The sequence below is a fragment of the Bubalus bubalis genome, chromosome 8 (genome assembly GCF_019923935.1).
Source record: "Bubalus bubalis isolate 160015118507 breed Murrah chromosome 8, NDDB_SH_1, whole genome shotgun sequence".
In the NCBI taxonomy this organism is placed as follows: domain Eukaryota; kingdom Metazoa; phylum Chordata; class Mammalia; order Artiodactyla; family Bovidae; genus Bubalus; species Bubalus bubalis.
In genome coordinates, this window is record NC_059164.1 from 92,442,198 (window position 1) to 92,459,001 (window position 16,804).

The 16,804-nt window shown below is 38.0% G+C and overlaps 1 protein-coding gene across 3 annotated transcripts in view; it reads right to left on the reverse strand.

The window, feature by feature from the left end:
• Window positions 1-349: 349 nt before the first annotated feature.
• Window positions 350-16,804, reverse strand: part of TNPO3 (transportin 3) — an 80,057-nt gene continuing 63,602 nt past the window's right edge. For all 3 annotated transcript variants that reach the window (XM_045166453.1, XM_045166454.1, XM_045166455.1), the window contains 6 exons: window positions 16,121-16,215; window positions 14,554-14,710; window positions 13,123-13,290; window positions 10,831-10,943; window positions 3,061-3,152; window positions 350-1,537 (listed from right to left, as the gene is read on the reverse strand). In XM_045166453.1, the coding sequence (XP_045022388.1) occupies window positions 3,092-3,152; window positions 10,831-10,943; window positions 13,123-13,290; window positions 14,554-14,710; window positions 16,121-16,215 (594 nt within the window). In that variant the 3' untranslated portion in view covers window positions 350-1,537; window positions 3,061-3,091. The remainder of the gene's footprint in view (window positions 1,538-3,060; window positions 3,153-10,830; window positions 10,944-13,122; window positions 13,291-14,553; window positions 14,711-16,120; window positions 16,216-16,804) is intronic.

The following is a 16,804-nucleotide window of genomic DNA, read 5'->3' on the forward strand; positions in this document are numbered from 1 at the left end:
CTTTTAAGATTGACTATTCAGTAGTTAGGATACAATCTACTTGGATGGCCACTGCAAAAAGAACACACTACATTTTGTTTAACATGCCAAATGACCCATTCTCCTACCCACTGAGGCCATACAGGAGGACAGAACATAGCAGGAGTTTTAGGGTAAGCTGGAAGAATGAAAGACGCAGAGCGAGCCACTCCCCTGAAATATGAACGGTCTGGGCAGTGGGCGGGGCCTGGCTTTCAACCTCCGTACCCAGACATCTATTAGAGAACAACTAAGACTATTCACTCAGGCAGTCACCAGCTGTACATCTCAGATTTATGAGGCAGTGAAAGGAAGGAAAAACAAACACTGATTAAATTTTAAAAATTTATTGTTTTTTCTTTTTCTTTCTTTTGTTGCTGTTGATTTGTTCTTGAGATGGCGACACCACCAGACAGAACATGTTCTTGTGTCCAGTGCCTGTGCAGGGCTACAGTTCCTTGAAAGCATCAGGGCTTGCTTCAGCTTTCCTCTCCTGCCTCACCCCCCATGAAGTCAAATGATTTCCACATTTTTTAGTAATATAGTTAGCCCTGTAAACACTTTTTTCCATTCTCCCACCTTCTATTTTCCTCTCTCAAGTCTATGGGTAAAAAATTAACGAAAAAGGAAAAAAAAACTAAAAGAAAAAAGTATTTGTATCCCACTCACCCTAATTTTGGCTCTTCTCTCCAAAGATGACAATCCAAGGTAGATTGGAAGTGGACTTAGAGAGATTGAGTAGGGTCAGAGTTGGGGTATACATGAATTTTGGCCCTGGCAGGTCCTAATATCATTGATGTGACCATGATAAAAAGCAGAACAGGTGCCTTGCTTACTTCTTATGTGAACAACTCTAAAGGTGAGAATAAACAGTTGGGACCAGACACGAGTTGGGACACGAGGAGAAATTTTGACTCACTTTCATTAAAAGAGGAAGGGGAAAGGAAAAGAAGAGAGGGGAGGAGAGAAGGAAAGGACAAAAGAAAACCTTAAGAGATGATCTTGACCCTTTCCTTCCAATTGCAGCTGTTTAATTCATTTGAATTCCCATCTTCCCTAAGTAAATGCTTTTGTTTCGCAGACAGTTCTGTACTTGTATTTTTCTGTGTGCACACATGCGTGCTAGCACGTGTGTGTGTGGGTGCATGTATGTAAGTGTGCGTGTCATTTGCTACCAGGAGAATGTTTCAATTGTAGTTTCAGTTTAGTTTTCCTTTTTTTTTTTTTTCCTTTTTTATTTCCTTAAAATTATTTTTCCTTTTAGAAACAAGTTCACCAGGAAACCAGCTCCCCTCCCACCACGCCGGACAGGCCACAGCCATCTCTCTAAACAGCTGATTCTCCCTCACATCCCCAAACAGGAACTCCGCAGGGTGGCCTTGGAAGGCTGCAGTCTCTCCCTGTCTGGCGGGATGCCCTGGTGGCGGGTGAAGGCCCCTCTGCCACAATGGAGGTTTCTGATTGTGGGACACAGTCTGGTTTTTGTTTTCTTCCTGTCTTCTAATTAAAAAAGACATTCCTGACAAAAGAAAGAAGACAGTCAATTAACTGTGGTCCGGGAGATGGCAAGCACGTCATAAAGTCAACCACAAGGCAGAAGTTTCTATACATGCTCCAGTACCTCACTCTGGCCTCTGATGTAAGAACTTCAGTTTAAAAACAAAGGAAAAGTAGTAGTTGGATTTTTTTACCTTGTGATTTTAAAGGAGCTACTGGTTTAATGAAATACTGTCTGTCGTTGTTTTCCAATTCTGAGTGTGCTCAGGGGTAATATGTAGGGGTAAGGAGTAGCCAGCAGATCCAGGCTGCCCACTCCAAAACCAAACCTGGAAACCTCCATTTAAGTCTGCTTAAATAAATACTGGGGTTTCATGCAAGATTTTATTTTGAAAGAAGGCTTTGCCTACTAAAAAAAGGTTTAAAAACCATTGATCTAGACTTTATGTAAAGGGTACTATGTAAAAGCTTTAAGTAGAGTGGGTAAAGGTGAAGATTCTGACACCAGAAAAGTGAACTGTGGGTCTATCAATTACTGACTGTGGCATCAAGCAAATTACTTAACATCTTCAAATCTCATTTACAAATTTCCTCATTTGTAAAATGGAAATAATAATAGTAACTAATCCAGAGGAGTGTGTGAGGACTATCTTACAGTTAGTATATAATACGCTTTGTACATGATACAAAGTACTCAGGATAGTACCAGACATGCAATCAGGGCTCCATAAATGTTAGCTATGAATACCCACAGCTACGCACAAATAACCCTATGTGCATCAATATTAGCTATTCAGACACTGCAAAACTTGAGGATTCCAAATGATATTACTAATTAAAAAACCAAAGTTTAGAACAATTTCTGGTATGGGAGGCACCGCTGAACAGCATCTTCACCCATAAAGCATTTAATCACAAAACCACCAATGAGAGGGCTGCACATTCATCAAGAATTACCTCCAAGAAGGATAAATTTGGCTTAAGACATCACAGAGTGGGCTTACAGGAGAGCTGCCTTTCTCCTCTCAGTCAAGAAACAGGCACCCAGATCCCACCACTCGGTCCTTCCCTCCCTCAGCTAAGCTTCTCTGCTTTACTTCGGAATCAGAAAGTCCATGGAGAAAACTGGTGATGATCAGGGGCTAGACAAATAGGCCAGCTCCTTTCCTATACCTCCTGCCTCGGTCAAAAACCTGGCATTTCAGTGTTAAAATTATAAAAATTGGTAAGAACAAGCCTCTTTGCTCCTCAAATCTGAAAGATCGGTTTTAGGAGGGCAGTGCCGTGTATCATGGCTTTAAGGCCAGCACTGTTTTCACCAAAACAGCCAGGTTGAAAAGTACTCTCATCTGTCACCACACATACTTACCATTCTGGAAATATCTGTAAGAAGAGGAAGGGAGGACTTTTTTTAAAAAGATATTCTGCAACAGTAACTTTCTTATGGGGGTGAATGGCATCCACAACTCCAGCTATAGTACTAGTCCCAGCCTGGGCATTAAAACCTGTGCCCACCCTCAAGTACATCTGACAGCCACCACTCACCTGGGTGACAGGCACAGTACAGGAGTGTGAGCTATCGAAACAACCTGGTGAAGTCTCGCAAGGCCCAGCAAACTTGTTTACATTCCTCAGCACTAGAAAAGAAAAGAAAGGTAGGTTGGTCCCTGCCTGATAAGAAAAGTATAATACACTGAAAGGCAACCACAACTTAGAGGGACCCTGAGAACTGTCCCAGCTCTGCTCTTGACCCTACTTTTGATCTTTCTGTAACTCAGGGGTAAATATTAACTACTGTATATGGGAATAATTATAAGCTATGTGGCCCTTAAAGAGTGGGCTTTGGAGAAAAAATTGCTTTGGTCTAAATCTTGGTTTCATTGTGTCTTTGAGCATCTGCCTCAGTTTCCTCATCCATTATCTACCCCACAATGTTCTGAGGATTAAATCAATGCCTGTATGTAAAGTGCTTAGGATAACAGAATAGTAACAAAAGAGCATTTGACAAATATAGGCTGCTATAACAATAAAACCTGTTTGTGGGACTTCCCTGGTAGAACAGTGGAAGACTTTGCACTTCCACTGTAGGGGTGCAAAGTTTCGATCCTTGATCAGGGAACTAAGATCCCATATGCTGTGCGGCCAAATAACAATAATACTTGGTTAAAGTCCTTGATAAATCTAAGAAAAGTCAGAACCCTCAAAGTAAAAAAGCAAGCATATTCACCTAAGGTGGATCATTTTAACTCTATGAACTGAGCTAACTTAGGTACCCTTGTTTCCTCATTCTTTTCCAAAAGCACATTTTGTTTTAAAGCCCAATTCAGCAAGTAACTCTCAATCAGTCTAGCTGAACAGGCTGCTCAAGATTTCATGCTGTGGGAGGAGAAGGGAGAGGAGAGAGGAAAGGGTTAAGGTATGAACAAAGGGAGGAGGAGGAAGCTGGTCTTGGTCTTCAGGCAAGCACAGAGATGCCTAGGTGGTATGAATAGCCCAATATTCATTTGACCCTGTTTTTTCAAAAGGCTTCCTTTGTCTTAAGACTGTCACCAAAAAAACCTGTTGATGCCAGCTGCATTCTTTTCTGCCAGTCTTCATAATATGGTAACTGAACATGAGGCTCAGCTAAAATAGTGGAAAACAAAGCACATTCAATTAATAATATGCTCACCCTATGTGGCACTCTCTTTGGCGCTGAAAAACATCAGGACCACAGCCTATAGCCTAGGAGTCAATGTCAGAAGAAAGCTCTCTCCTTCCTGTAATGGTTAAACGTCAGAGCGGGAATCACTAACCGTGATCCAGCATAAAAGAAGGTAATGAGAGCCATCACCTTAAGTGCCTACATCTGGATTCCCCAGCTATTTATTATAGGGTCTGAAACATCACCAAGAACTTTGATTTAGATTTCAGGACTTGATTAAACAGAAACTTTCTTCTAGTCTCCCTCCATCCTAAAAATGTAAGGAAATTAAAGAAGATCTTCTAGTTTTATGGAAATTCTGCCATTTGCCCTGTGAATTTAACATGTTTCAATAAAAGCATAACATTTCTCTATTTCTAAATCAACACTGACTCTAAGTAGGCAGCCTTGGTGAGTGAACCCCTATCACGCATGCTTCTGAAAGTCATGAAGGAGGAAGATATGTAACTCTAGAAAAGTCACTGTGTGGTGTGCTACTGTTATTATAAGGGACTAAAACAACAGGAAAGAGAGAAGCTCAGGATAATGTTAGAGACTCAAAATCTTTTGCGATCCTAAAGCCTTACATGTTCTTCAATTCTACCCTTCTTCAGCCAGAGATCCTGGTTAACTATGGAAAAGAAATGACAACTCCATTCTTAGCCTCTTTCATGACACAAGAAAAAGTACTGAAACCCAAATACAAGTACAGGAGAACTGTGCTGAGACAGGGTGAAATGAGGTATGGTTAGTTTCTCGAATCAGCTCAGCTTCTGCCCCCAATCCTGTCAGAACTGCTCTGCTGTCAAGAGTTTTAGTCAATGTTTAACTTAAGTGTCCTTGGTGATTAAGTCCAAAGAAATGGATTTAAAATAAATAAATAAAATAAAAACTTCCTTAAAAACTAGAACTATTTTCTGTTTTCTGCCTCAGTCCTCCTGGTATTTAATATTTAGGGATTGTTTTAATTTACACTTATTTATTTATTTATAGTCATTCATTCAAAATTGCCATTATTTTTGTAGAATTTTCTGACTTCTAGTCCCACCATCTTAATCCTTATCCTTTATTTATTTATTTTTAAATAATCAAAGTAGAGTTGATTGAAAATGTGGTGTAATTTATCCCTCCCTCAACCCTTTCCCCTTTGGTAAATATGTTTGTTTTCTCTATCTGTCTGTTGTTGTTTTGTAAATATGTTCATTTGTGTCATATTTTAGATTCCACATAATGTTATTTGTCTTTCTCTTTCTGACTTTCTTTACTCAGTATGACAATCTCTAGCTCCTTCCATGTTGCTGCAAACGGCATTATTTCATTCCTTTTAATGGCTGAGTAGAACTTCATTGTGTATATACACCACGTCTTCATCCACTCATCCGTTGACAGACAGTTAGAGGTTGCTTCTGTGACCTGGCTACTGTAAATAGTGTTGCTATGAACACTGGGGTGCATGTATCTTTTCAAATTATAGTTTTATCCAGATACATGCCCAGGAGACTTTCATTGTACCTTTGAGTAATTTCATGGTCACTATTCTTCAAGCCCCATAATCCCAGTAGTGTGCTGAGAAATGTAGCTCTTTTCATCCGATGTGCATATGGAAAGTAATCAAGCTCTAACTACTGACTTCATTCAGAAAGAAGACACCCCCATACAGGCCTATTCTAGTGTCAGGGCTTCGTATTCCTATCTTCTGACCTTGAGATCCTCATGCAAGTGACACTCACAGAGTAAGTACCAAGACAAGAGAAATGGGAAATGACAGCAAAAATTCTTCTGGACATGCTTAGTAGTATCTGGAAAGCAAGAATGATATTTTAGAATGAAGAAACTCCAGTTTTCTTCAAGTTGGCCAACTAAAAATGCCAGGGAATTAATTACCAGTACATATGAGAAACAGGCTTGGACTTGCTGAAATGAAACTGAACCAGTTTACCCTCCCTGCTAGGATGGCAAACAAAGCAGCATGTTGAGGCAGGAGTAACAGGACCTTAAAACCAAAAGGGAGACTGAGTCATGTGTGGAACAGAAGGTTCAAGGGCAATATACGCACTAGAGAAAGAGAATTACTAAGAGGAGGTGAGCAATTTCAAATCCTTTCTCTAGAACCTCAACATTACCTCTTATTTCTGTTCATTTCCCACCATATGTCACAGCCTGCTAAAGAAGGAGCTGTAAAACTTGCTTAGCAGTAAGAAATCAAGCAGGCCAGGTTGATAATGTATCTTATTTTCCTGTATTACAGGACAAAGATCACAGATATTTTTGTTCAAAGCAATGCATTATTTGGGTTCATTTTCCTAGCCTCAAGATTTTCCTTACATTATGGAATGTCCATGACTTCTATTTCAGACTTATGCTGTATTTCTATCTATCATGTATTAGTCTGGATGAGGAAATGTGAACTTGGTAGAGACTTATTCCATGTGTGGGTGGCTGCCTTAGAGCTGAGGGAGACATGCTCTAGCTAGTTTTGCAAGTACATAATGACAGTCTGGCAGGCTCTTTTCCAAGAAGAGAACTAACATTCACTGATCACCTACTACATGCCAGATCATCTTTAAATTTCTACTTGGTATTTCACCATAACCCTATAAGCTAGGTATCACTAACCCTATTTTACAGATAAAAAATCTCCTGCAAAGTAACAGTAAGTGGCAAGAGTCAAACCAACAGCCTTGACTTTAAGCCCAGTCCTCCTTTGAAGGTTCTCCCCATGCTCTCATTCACTCTAATCTAGGGCCAATACGATCCTGTCCTTCTAAAGAACAGCACTGGATAAAACAGAGAAAAACAGAAGCAGAGAGAAACAACTGTTATACTTTCCCCTGAGACACCTTGTAGGTAGAATACTACTTCTACTGGGAAGATTCATAGTTTAAAAAAAAACAAAAAGAGAGAGTTTTTTAAGGTTATCCCAATTAGTATATGACTATCTACTAGAGAGGAGATCTCCTCCTTTGGCAAAATATGTCATGAAGGCAGTCACATGCTATTTTTAAGTCATGCATGTCACTTGATCTGTGGCCCAAAGTCAGTTATTTCTGGGACATGAAGTTAGGCCACTTTGTAAACTACAAAAAGTAATACTCAAAGATTAGGGATTTTAACATTAAAAAAATTATTGGAGACTCTGGGGAATGAGAAAGTAAACTATTTTTGAGAGTAACAAGAAATCAATTCTCATAAAAAAAGATTAACATTTAGTTTTATCTCCTTTTAAAAACCTAGGTCTGGTTTTAATTGTAAAAGTATATATACTATGCTCATGAAAAAAAAAAACAACAAATAGCACAGGTTAGGAAAATCTTATGTACATCTTTCCATAAATTTACTACTTATTATTTGTAATAAAGTAGCCTGCGTGTGTGTGTGTGTGTGTGTGTGTATAATAGAACAGCTTTTAAAAGTACAAATTGGTTCATTTACAACAGCATGAAAAAGAGTAAAATAAATTATAAAATGTGACTGAAAGAAATTAAAGACACCAATAAATGGAAAGACATCTTATGTTCACAGATTAGAAAACCCAATATTGTTAAGGTGTCAATGCTATAATGAAGTGATCAACAGATACGATGCAATCCCAGTCAAAAATCCCAATGACATTTTTTTGTGGAAATAGAAAAACCTATCCTAAAATTCATATGAACACAGTTCCCCCTGCTGTGCTGGTATTCATGGTGGCCAGGCAGCTTACCTCAGCAATGTGTACACTGCTTCTTTGGCCTTTATTGTCGACTTAGTACTATAAATTTTCTGTTTTGAGTTTTGTAACTTTGTAGTATTTTAGATGATGTTGTGTTTGTACTACTTTGTTGTGTAGAATAAAAGGATTATGTTGAATAAACCTAGGATTAGAGTCCAAAAAAGAAATCATATGAAATCTCAAGGGACTCCAAATAGCCAAAAACCTCTTGAAACAAACAAACAAACAAAGTTGGAGGTCTCAATTTCCCAATTTCAAAACTTATTACAAAGCTATAATAATCAAAACAGTATGGGACTGAAATAAAGACAACCACTGGGATAGAATAGAGTCCAGAAATAAATCCCTTACATATAAATGACTTTCAATAAGGGTACCAAGACCATTCAATGAAAAATGGACAGTGCAGGGAAAACTGCAAAAGAATGAAGTCAGACCCTTAACATACATCACATACAGAAATTATCTCAAAATGAATCAAAGACCTAAGTGTAAATCCCAAAACTATAAAACTCTCAGAAGAAAATATTGGGGAAAAGCTTCATGACATTATATTTGGTAATGATTTCTTGAATGTAACACCAAAAGCACAGGCAATAAAAATAAAAACAGATATGGAGAAATTAGAACCTGTGTACCATTGATGGGAATGCAAAATAGTATAGCTGCTATGGAAAACAGTATGGCAGTTATGCGAAAAAAAAAAAAAAAATTAAACACAGAATTGCCATATGATTCAGCAATTCCACTTCTGGGTATACGTCCAGAAGAACTGAAAGTGGGGTCTTGAAGTAATATTTATACACTCACGTTTATAGCAGAATCATTCACAATAGCCAAGAGGCAGAATCAACCAAATGTCCATCAAAGGATGAATGGATGAAGATACAACATATACATACAATGGAATGTTATTCAGCCTTTAAAAGGAAGGAAATTCTGATTCCTGCTACAATGCTGGATGAACCTTAAGGACATTATGCTAAGTCAATCGCAAAAGGACAAAAACTATATGATTTCATTTTATGAGTAAAGAGTCGACACGACTGAGCGACGGAACTGAACTGAAACTTAGACAGTAGACCAATGATTATTAGGGGCTAGAGGAAGGGGGAGAAAGGGGAGTTGTTTAATAAATATACTTTCAGTTTTGCAAGATAAAAGAAATCTGGGGTTAATTCCACAACAGTGTGAATGTAGTAATACTACTGAATAATACACTTAAAAATGGTTTTAAAAAATAGTTAAGACAGTAAATTTTGTTTGTATTTTATCAAAATTTTAAATCAAAAAAATCTTAAGTGCAAATTGGGTTATACGATAGTTTTTTCTCCCTTTATATCTTATATATATTTTCTGTATCATCACATGTATTTTTTTCCTTCTTCTTTTCCACTATTACAAACATTACTGCAATAACTCACTTTTGGACCTAAAATCATTGCACAACTGTATGAATATAAGCCACTGCCTAAAATTTAGTCAAAATTCTAAAGACTAGACAGAAAAAGAAATATCAGAGCAAGGTTAACACACAGTTACAAAATCCAGTTTAAGTTGCTGTTGTTAATACTATCAAGAACCATAAAAGTCACATAATTTTGAGTCAGTGATTATTTCTTAAGGAAAAGAGTCAAAAGAAGTTAAAGGCTAGATATTCAATATTACTCATAATACTAAAAAAAAGAAAATTAATAGAGGCACTGTAAGGAAATCAATCAATGTCTTACAGCTACAAAACTGTAATTAGGAAGACTATGTAGCTATATTTAAAATGTTTATTATGTTTACAGTAAGAAAAAAAAACCAAACCAACAAACCCGTACATGTATACTTAACATTTTAACTAGGTTGTAAGCAAGTGGCTCATGGGACTAATGTGTCCCAGAGAGAGGTTTCGTTTGGCCTGCATTCAATTAGAATTTGCCTATCTTCTAAATTAGGCATGGCAAAAATTTCCCAATCAGTCTACATCGCTCCATAATATTTTACAACCACTGCTTCACCTAGTCAGACACCTGCATTCTTGACCCCTGAATATGGATAAGGGCTGGGAAGGACTTTAAAAGATACAGATTTCCTGAAGGATAGTGAGCTGTTCACTAGATAGCATATTGGACCTAGACAGCATATTGAAAAGCAGAGACCTTACTTTGCCAAGAAAGGTCCGTCTAGTCAAGGCTATGGTTTTTCCAGTGGTCATGTATGGATGTGAGAGTTGGACTGTGAAGAAAGCTGAGGGCCAAAGAATTGATGTTTTTGAACTGTGGTGTTGGAGAAGACTCTTGAGAGTCCCTTGGACTGCAAGGAAATCCAACCAGTCCATTCTGAAGGAGATCAGCCCTGGGATTTCTTTGGAAGGAATGATGCTAAAGCTGATACTCCAGTACTTTGGCCACCTCATGCGAAGAGTTGACTCATTGGAAAAGACTCTGATGCTGGGAGGGATTGGGGGCAGGAGGAGAATGGGATGACAGAGGATGAGATGGCTGGATGGCATCACTGACTCGATGGACATGAGTCTGAGTGAACTCCGGGAGTTGGTGATAGACAGGGAGGCCTGGCGTGCTGCGATTCATGGGGTCGCAAAGAGTCAGACAGGACTGAGCGACTGAACTGAACTGAACTGAACTGAGTGAGCTGTTCAAGGCACTGTTGTTCTGCTGGAAGACACAATGCTTCCACTTAACCTATTAGGATATATTTGATACATATGAACAATAAAACAGGCACATATGGTGGTATTTCCCCACAGATTGGTTTCCAACACCAATTTGTGCAATTCAAGAGTTAAGAAGACACAAAATTTTAATTTATAAAGGTATACACACAAAAATATTACTGGGTATATTTGTAACTAAGATGATATAAGAAACAAAGACATTCTTTCCACATACGCCAGCTGCTGTTGATCACTCACCTGGTGACTTGTTTGTGGAAATCTGTAAGTTGTTTGTGTGTCACTGTGACGGCTCCCCCTGTTGTCTCCTTTGGCAAACCTTTCAAAGAATTCTCTAACCACCGACAAAAAGTCTGTACAGAGAAGAGGGATAAGCATTTTAAAAGGAGGCAGGGCTTACTCAATTGAGACCCTACAGGTAATAACAAAAACCCACAAGTTTTCCTTCGTAGCATTAGTGCTCCACTTGGAAGTAAATAAAGGAGTTAACAGAAGTACTGTTTTTGGCCTTCCAACCTACTGAAGGTTGGAACAGTCTATAAAGGCATGCCCAGGCTCCCTTCAAGGGGGCAGCAGACATCAGTTCAGATGAAGCCCTCTACCTTGGAAGTAAAGTCTCTTCTGGATGAAGTTATTATTGTTTCTATCATTAAACTTATGCAATATTTTAAAAATCAGACTGCTGCCAAAAATCTTTTGAGCTTAGAGATCAAGGGCAACCCAAAGCAAAAGTTCAGGTACTAGAAAGAGCAGGGTCAAAAAGTAAAACAAGTAAACATTTAAAAAAGTGTATATACAAATATGAATCCAGAATCTTAAGGATTTTAAGGTCATTTCTCTCAGTAGAAGTCACATCCAGTCAGTTCCTTTGTGATAACTGCCTAGTCTTTGGGTTAAGAAAATTCTATCTTGTTGCTCTTTTTGTTTTCTTTTTTGGCTCTAATTTTTCTTCATGTCTTTAAGTAGGATGTATGCTTTGGTCACAGTTTTTAGCTGTAAAAGAACTTTTTTATACCTAAATTTTTTACATTATGTGTTTTTCCACTATGTTAATTTATGATCACAATGGGGTTTCCTAGGTAGCACAGTGGAAAACAATCTGCCTGCCAATCCAGGAGACACAAGAGATGTAGGTTCGAGCTCTTAGGTCAGGAAGACCCCCTGGAGAAGGAAATGGCAACCCACTCCAGTATTCTTGCCTGGAAAATCCCATGGACACATGCGCCTGTGGACTACAGTCCATGGGGTCACAAAGAGTCGGACACAGACGACTAAGCACATGATCACCACAGACTAGACCAAAAGTAATATTCCACTATAAATGTTTAAAGTACCACAGAATGCTCCAAGTGTTGCCTCCAAGGAAGACAACACACCACTCAGACAGAAACAAGCAGAGGCAAACAGGAAGAACGAACTCTTAATTGACAACATTCTGGCATCCAAAATGACCCATAAGTTAACCACAGTATCTCCCGAAAAAAAACACTAAGAAACTAAATTGTATACTGTCAACGAATATAGGACAAAGGAGATGAGAATATCCAAAGTAGGAAAGATAGCTTTCTCAACAAACAATGCTGGGATAGTTGAATATTTTCATGTAAAACAAAGAAACTAGACTCTTACTTTTCACCACTCACAAAAAGTAACTCAAAACAGGTTGAAGACTAAACACAGACCTGAAATCATGAAACTCCTTGAAGAATACAAAAGCCTAAAGTACTGTGACATAGGTCTTGGTAATGATCTTTTGGCAACGACACCTAAAGCACAAGCGGCAAAATAAACACAGGAAACTACATCAAACTTGAGAGCTTCTGCACAGAAACCATCAACAAAGTAAAAAGAAAACCTAAGGAAGGGGAAAAAATATATATTTGTGAACCATATACCTGGTAAGAGGTTAGTATCTAAAATACATAAAGAACCAACCCACAGAAGTCTAGCAAAAAACCAAATAACCCAGTTAAAAAATGGGCAAAGGACCTCAACAAACGTTTCTTGAAAAAAGATACATGAAAGGCCAACAGATACACAAAAAATGCTCAGTGTCACCAATCATAATGGGAATGCAAATTAAAACTATAAAGACATATCATCTTAGCCTGTTAGAAAGGTCATGATCAGAAAGATAAGAGATAACAAAGGCTTACAAATTCAACATTTTTTGTAAAGTTAAATGTATATAATAAGGTTTTTGTTACCTGGAAACCAAATATATTTATTAAAAAGTAAGAGTACAGAAATTTTATTTCTCTTATCAATGATGTTTGGAATAAACTTGTCACTCTGCAAGGGCTCAAAGAGTACTTTTTTGAAAAACAAAAATACTACTGTATTAGATTCTTACGGTGACACAAACATATTCTCTAGAATCCTTCTATTGGCTCCTTTATTTAACAATTAAACTTAGCAATGTGCCTAAATTATGTTCCAAGAGCATACAATAGGACTAGTTTCAAAGTTAGAGTCAGCCTCTCAAGAAACTGTCCAGGACTGGAAGTGGGTTCCTTATGAAAACAATCTTACCGGTCTGTCAACCTGCATGATCTCCCAGAGCACTTCAGCCACATCGGGTAGGGTATATGGGGGGAGGCAGAAGCAGCACGTGTGAAGCAGCTGGCTTACAAGCTGCTGTCCAAGCTGGTTCATCACCTGTCCAATTAGTTCTTTCCGTACTTCAAAGTCTTCTTCATGCTGTAAGAAAACAGGAACAATAGGAAAGTGCTAATTTCAACTTTCTGAAGAGCAAGTGCTCTTTCCCCTTTAGTAATTTCCTTGCTCAGAAAAGAAAGTATATATAATAGCTAGACTCACAAGGTGCACTGTCTGTCACAAGGAAGAAAATATTAAGAATTTAGTTTCAAGGAAACGGGTAAGGGCTTCAGTTGAGATTAATCTTAACTCTAAGGTTTTTCATGAATAGAACACAGAAGAGAAACAATGGTTAGAGATTAAGGGTAGTGATCCTTTTAGCCTTTTATTCTGGTAAAAAATAAAGTATTCCTATTTTCTTTTTTAAAAAGCAACTGAAAAAAGAAGACTTCTATAAAATATCTAATCTTCTCTATCAAAAAAATCTTACTTAGGAACTTCCCTGGGGATCCATGGTTAAGATCCTGCACTTCCATTGCTGGAGGTTTGGGTTTGATCCTTGGTCAAGGAACTAAGATCCCACATGCTGTTGTGTGGCCACAAAAATAATAAATTAAAAAAAAAATCTTACTTATTTTATTCCTTTTAGTCTTTGAATATACGTATTTCTAATATGTTGGAAAAAACCTTTAAAAGTGCCTTTCACTTCTAGTTATTTGTCTTCTTTCCCCCTCTTTTTTTACTGTCAAAACTCTTCAATTAGTCTATCACATACTTACTTCTTCACTGTTCTTCCTTACTTTCAATTCTACTCTACATCTAGTCAAATCTACGTTTGAAAATTCTGTGAACCACTTTACCTCCAGCCAAAAAGGTCTCTGAAGAATCTACTAACAAACTTAGTCCTTTCTCTGATTATGATTTATATACCCATTTAGATTTTCCTCCAATCCATCCAAATGGCTCCACTGTGGTCCCTCCTAGTCCAGAAAGTTATCCCAACCTACTTCTTTCCAAAGAGTTTTCCCTCCTCTGATCTCAGCAGTCACAACTTTTATCACTTATCTGACAATCAAATATTGCCTTGCTGCTGTTGTTTAGTTCTTTACAACTCTATTTCTCTCTTCAATTAGACACCAAATGGCTTGGAAGCAGAGACAGTTTAGACTAGTTTATACAGCTTACAACACGTAGTATAGGTTGTCTTAAATCTACTAATTGATATTTTGGTTAGTGAATGATCCACTATGGAACACACCTACCAACACAGATCAAATGAGATGTTTCTTTTTCCCTAAGGAATGATATATGAGGTGATCATGAGATACAAGTAGAAAAACTATTTAATACATTGTCTGTACTTACATCATTGGCTACCCCTGTATGGATGAGGTCTCGTAGGAACCTCATGACACTACAATTGGCATCCCGGTGGTCCAGGGTAGTAGAGGCAATGGCCCACTGTAAGATAGGGATGACAACTTGGCTCCTCAGCAAAGTAACAGGGCTACGCTGAATAAACCTGGTATGGAAAGATAGGCAAGGTAAAAATTACAAAATTAGGCTATACAAATGTAGCCAGGGTAAAAGGCAAAACTAGGGAGATAGTAAAAAGATCAATGGTTATTAGTGATTGATGTAGTGGAGGGCAGGAACATGAATAGGTAAAACATAGGGATACTGACAGTACTAAAACTCTTCTCTATGCTACTGTAATGACAGGTATATGTCATACACTTGTCCAAACCCATAGAAAGACCTTGGCTTCCCTGGTGGCTCAACGGTAAAGAATTGGCCTGCAATGTAGGAGACACAGATTTGATCCCTGGGTTGGAAAGATCCCCTGGAGAAGGGAATGGCAACCCACTCCAGTATTCTTGCCTGGAAAATCCCACGGACAGAGGAGCCTGGTGGGCTATGGTCCACGGGGTCGCAAAGAGTCAGACACGACTTAGAGACTAAACAAGACGCTTGGAATACCACCACCAAGACAGAATCCTAATGTAAAGTAAGTACTTTAAAATTGATGTGGCAATGGAAGTTCATTAATTTTAATAAATGGGCCACTCTGGTGGGGGATGTTGATAGCAAGGTAGGCTGTGAGGGAAGGAAGGGGGAAGCTAAGGGTATATGGGAAATCTATACTTCCCAATTTTCTCAGATCCTCTAATGTTCATAGAAAATCTCCAAGAAAAAGTAAAATAACATTCCAAATTTATTTTACCAGGCAATCATTTGTACAAAGAGAATCTCTTGAGATTAATTTTTCAAGAAACACACCAGGAAAACAGGTTGACGGCTCACCCAAGTTTTCTCATACCAACTCAAAAAATTAATAAATAAATAAAAAGGGTTTTCTAACTTGTCCAAAAACTAACCAAAAAAAGTGTTCATTACCAACTGATTTGGATCAAATTCCTGAGCTAGGGACTAAGAATGAATACAAACAAGCAACAAATAGGGCGGCAGGCTAGGAGCAGAAATGGGAAGTACAGTACCAGATAATTTTTAAAGTACCTTAAAAGTCTAAAAAAATTGTATTCTGAGATATGATTCTATTTTAAGGATGCTAAGCTTCTCAAGGAAAAAGCTGAAGTAAAGCATGACATCATAGTAGCACAAAACATTAAAACCACACAGGATTCTAGAGACTGTCTAGTCAAATGTTTCTTGCAAAACTCATTTTTATTGTCTTGGGTGTGTTCCCTCCTTTATGAAAGGAGCTCAGTTATTTCCCCTTGTGCTTATCCAACTCTTCTTCATTTATGGGAATACTCTGGTTCACGATTTAACTTTGGATTATGAATAATTACTCTACCTACTTCTCTTACCTCATTTTACAGAGAAGGAAACAGGTAAGTGTTAGGTGACAAGACCAAGCAATGATGAGGATGATCAATAAAAGAAAAGGTTGCTTTTCAGAAGGACTGACCTTGTGGCTAGCCTGAATAGGTCATCCACTGTGTCAGGGTGATTCTGGAGTCCATTCTGCTGTTCTAAGAGCTGAAAGGTGGGGATGCACAGTGCCTAAAACAGAAATGATTTTAAAACAAATGCTTGTAAATAAATGCCATGGGATACAGACTTGCTAAATATCACAACATACACAGAGAACAAAGAGGTAAAGCACAGATAAGAAAAAGACTGTGATGAGATTCAGATCAAGAAAGGGAAGACAAAAATCCTTCTCAGTTGACATAAACAGTCTTCACATATGAGGTCTACATTTCAGAAAGGGTTTAGGGTACAGACTTCTATTGAGGAAATTGGATAGACGTCATCTCAAAGTTTTAGAAGTTTCGGAAAGTGACAACTGTGCTTATGTACTAGATATGATCTGTCAACTAAGGGAGTAGCTGACATTTTAATAATAATAATTATGAAATGGCAATTTTAAAGGGAAAGACATCTTGGGAAAAGGAGCACCATGATTTAACTCCCTAATATATTTTCCCCTCTTTGACTAGGAGAGGGTAAAAACAGTATATGAGAAGCCTTTTCCAATGCCTGCTATTTACCCTAAGGTGAGACCATCCCTGCTAAGTAAACTAGTTCACTGGCTGTTCAGGCAAGAAATTAAAAATACAATCATGCTTGAGTTAAGAGATCCCTTTAT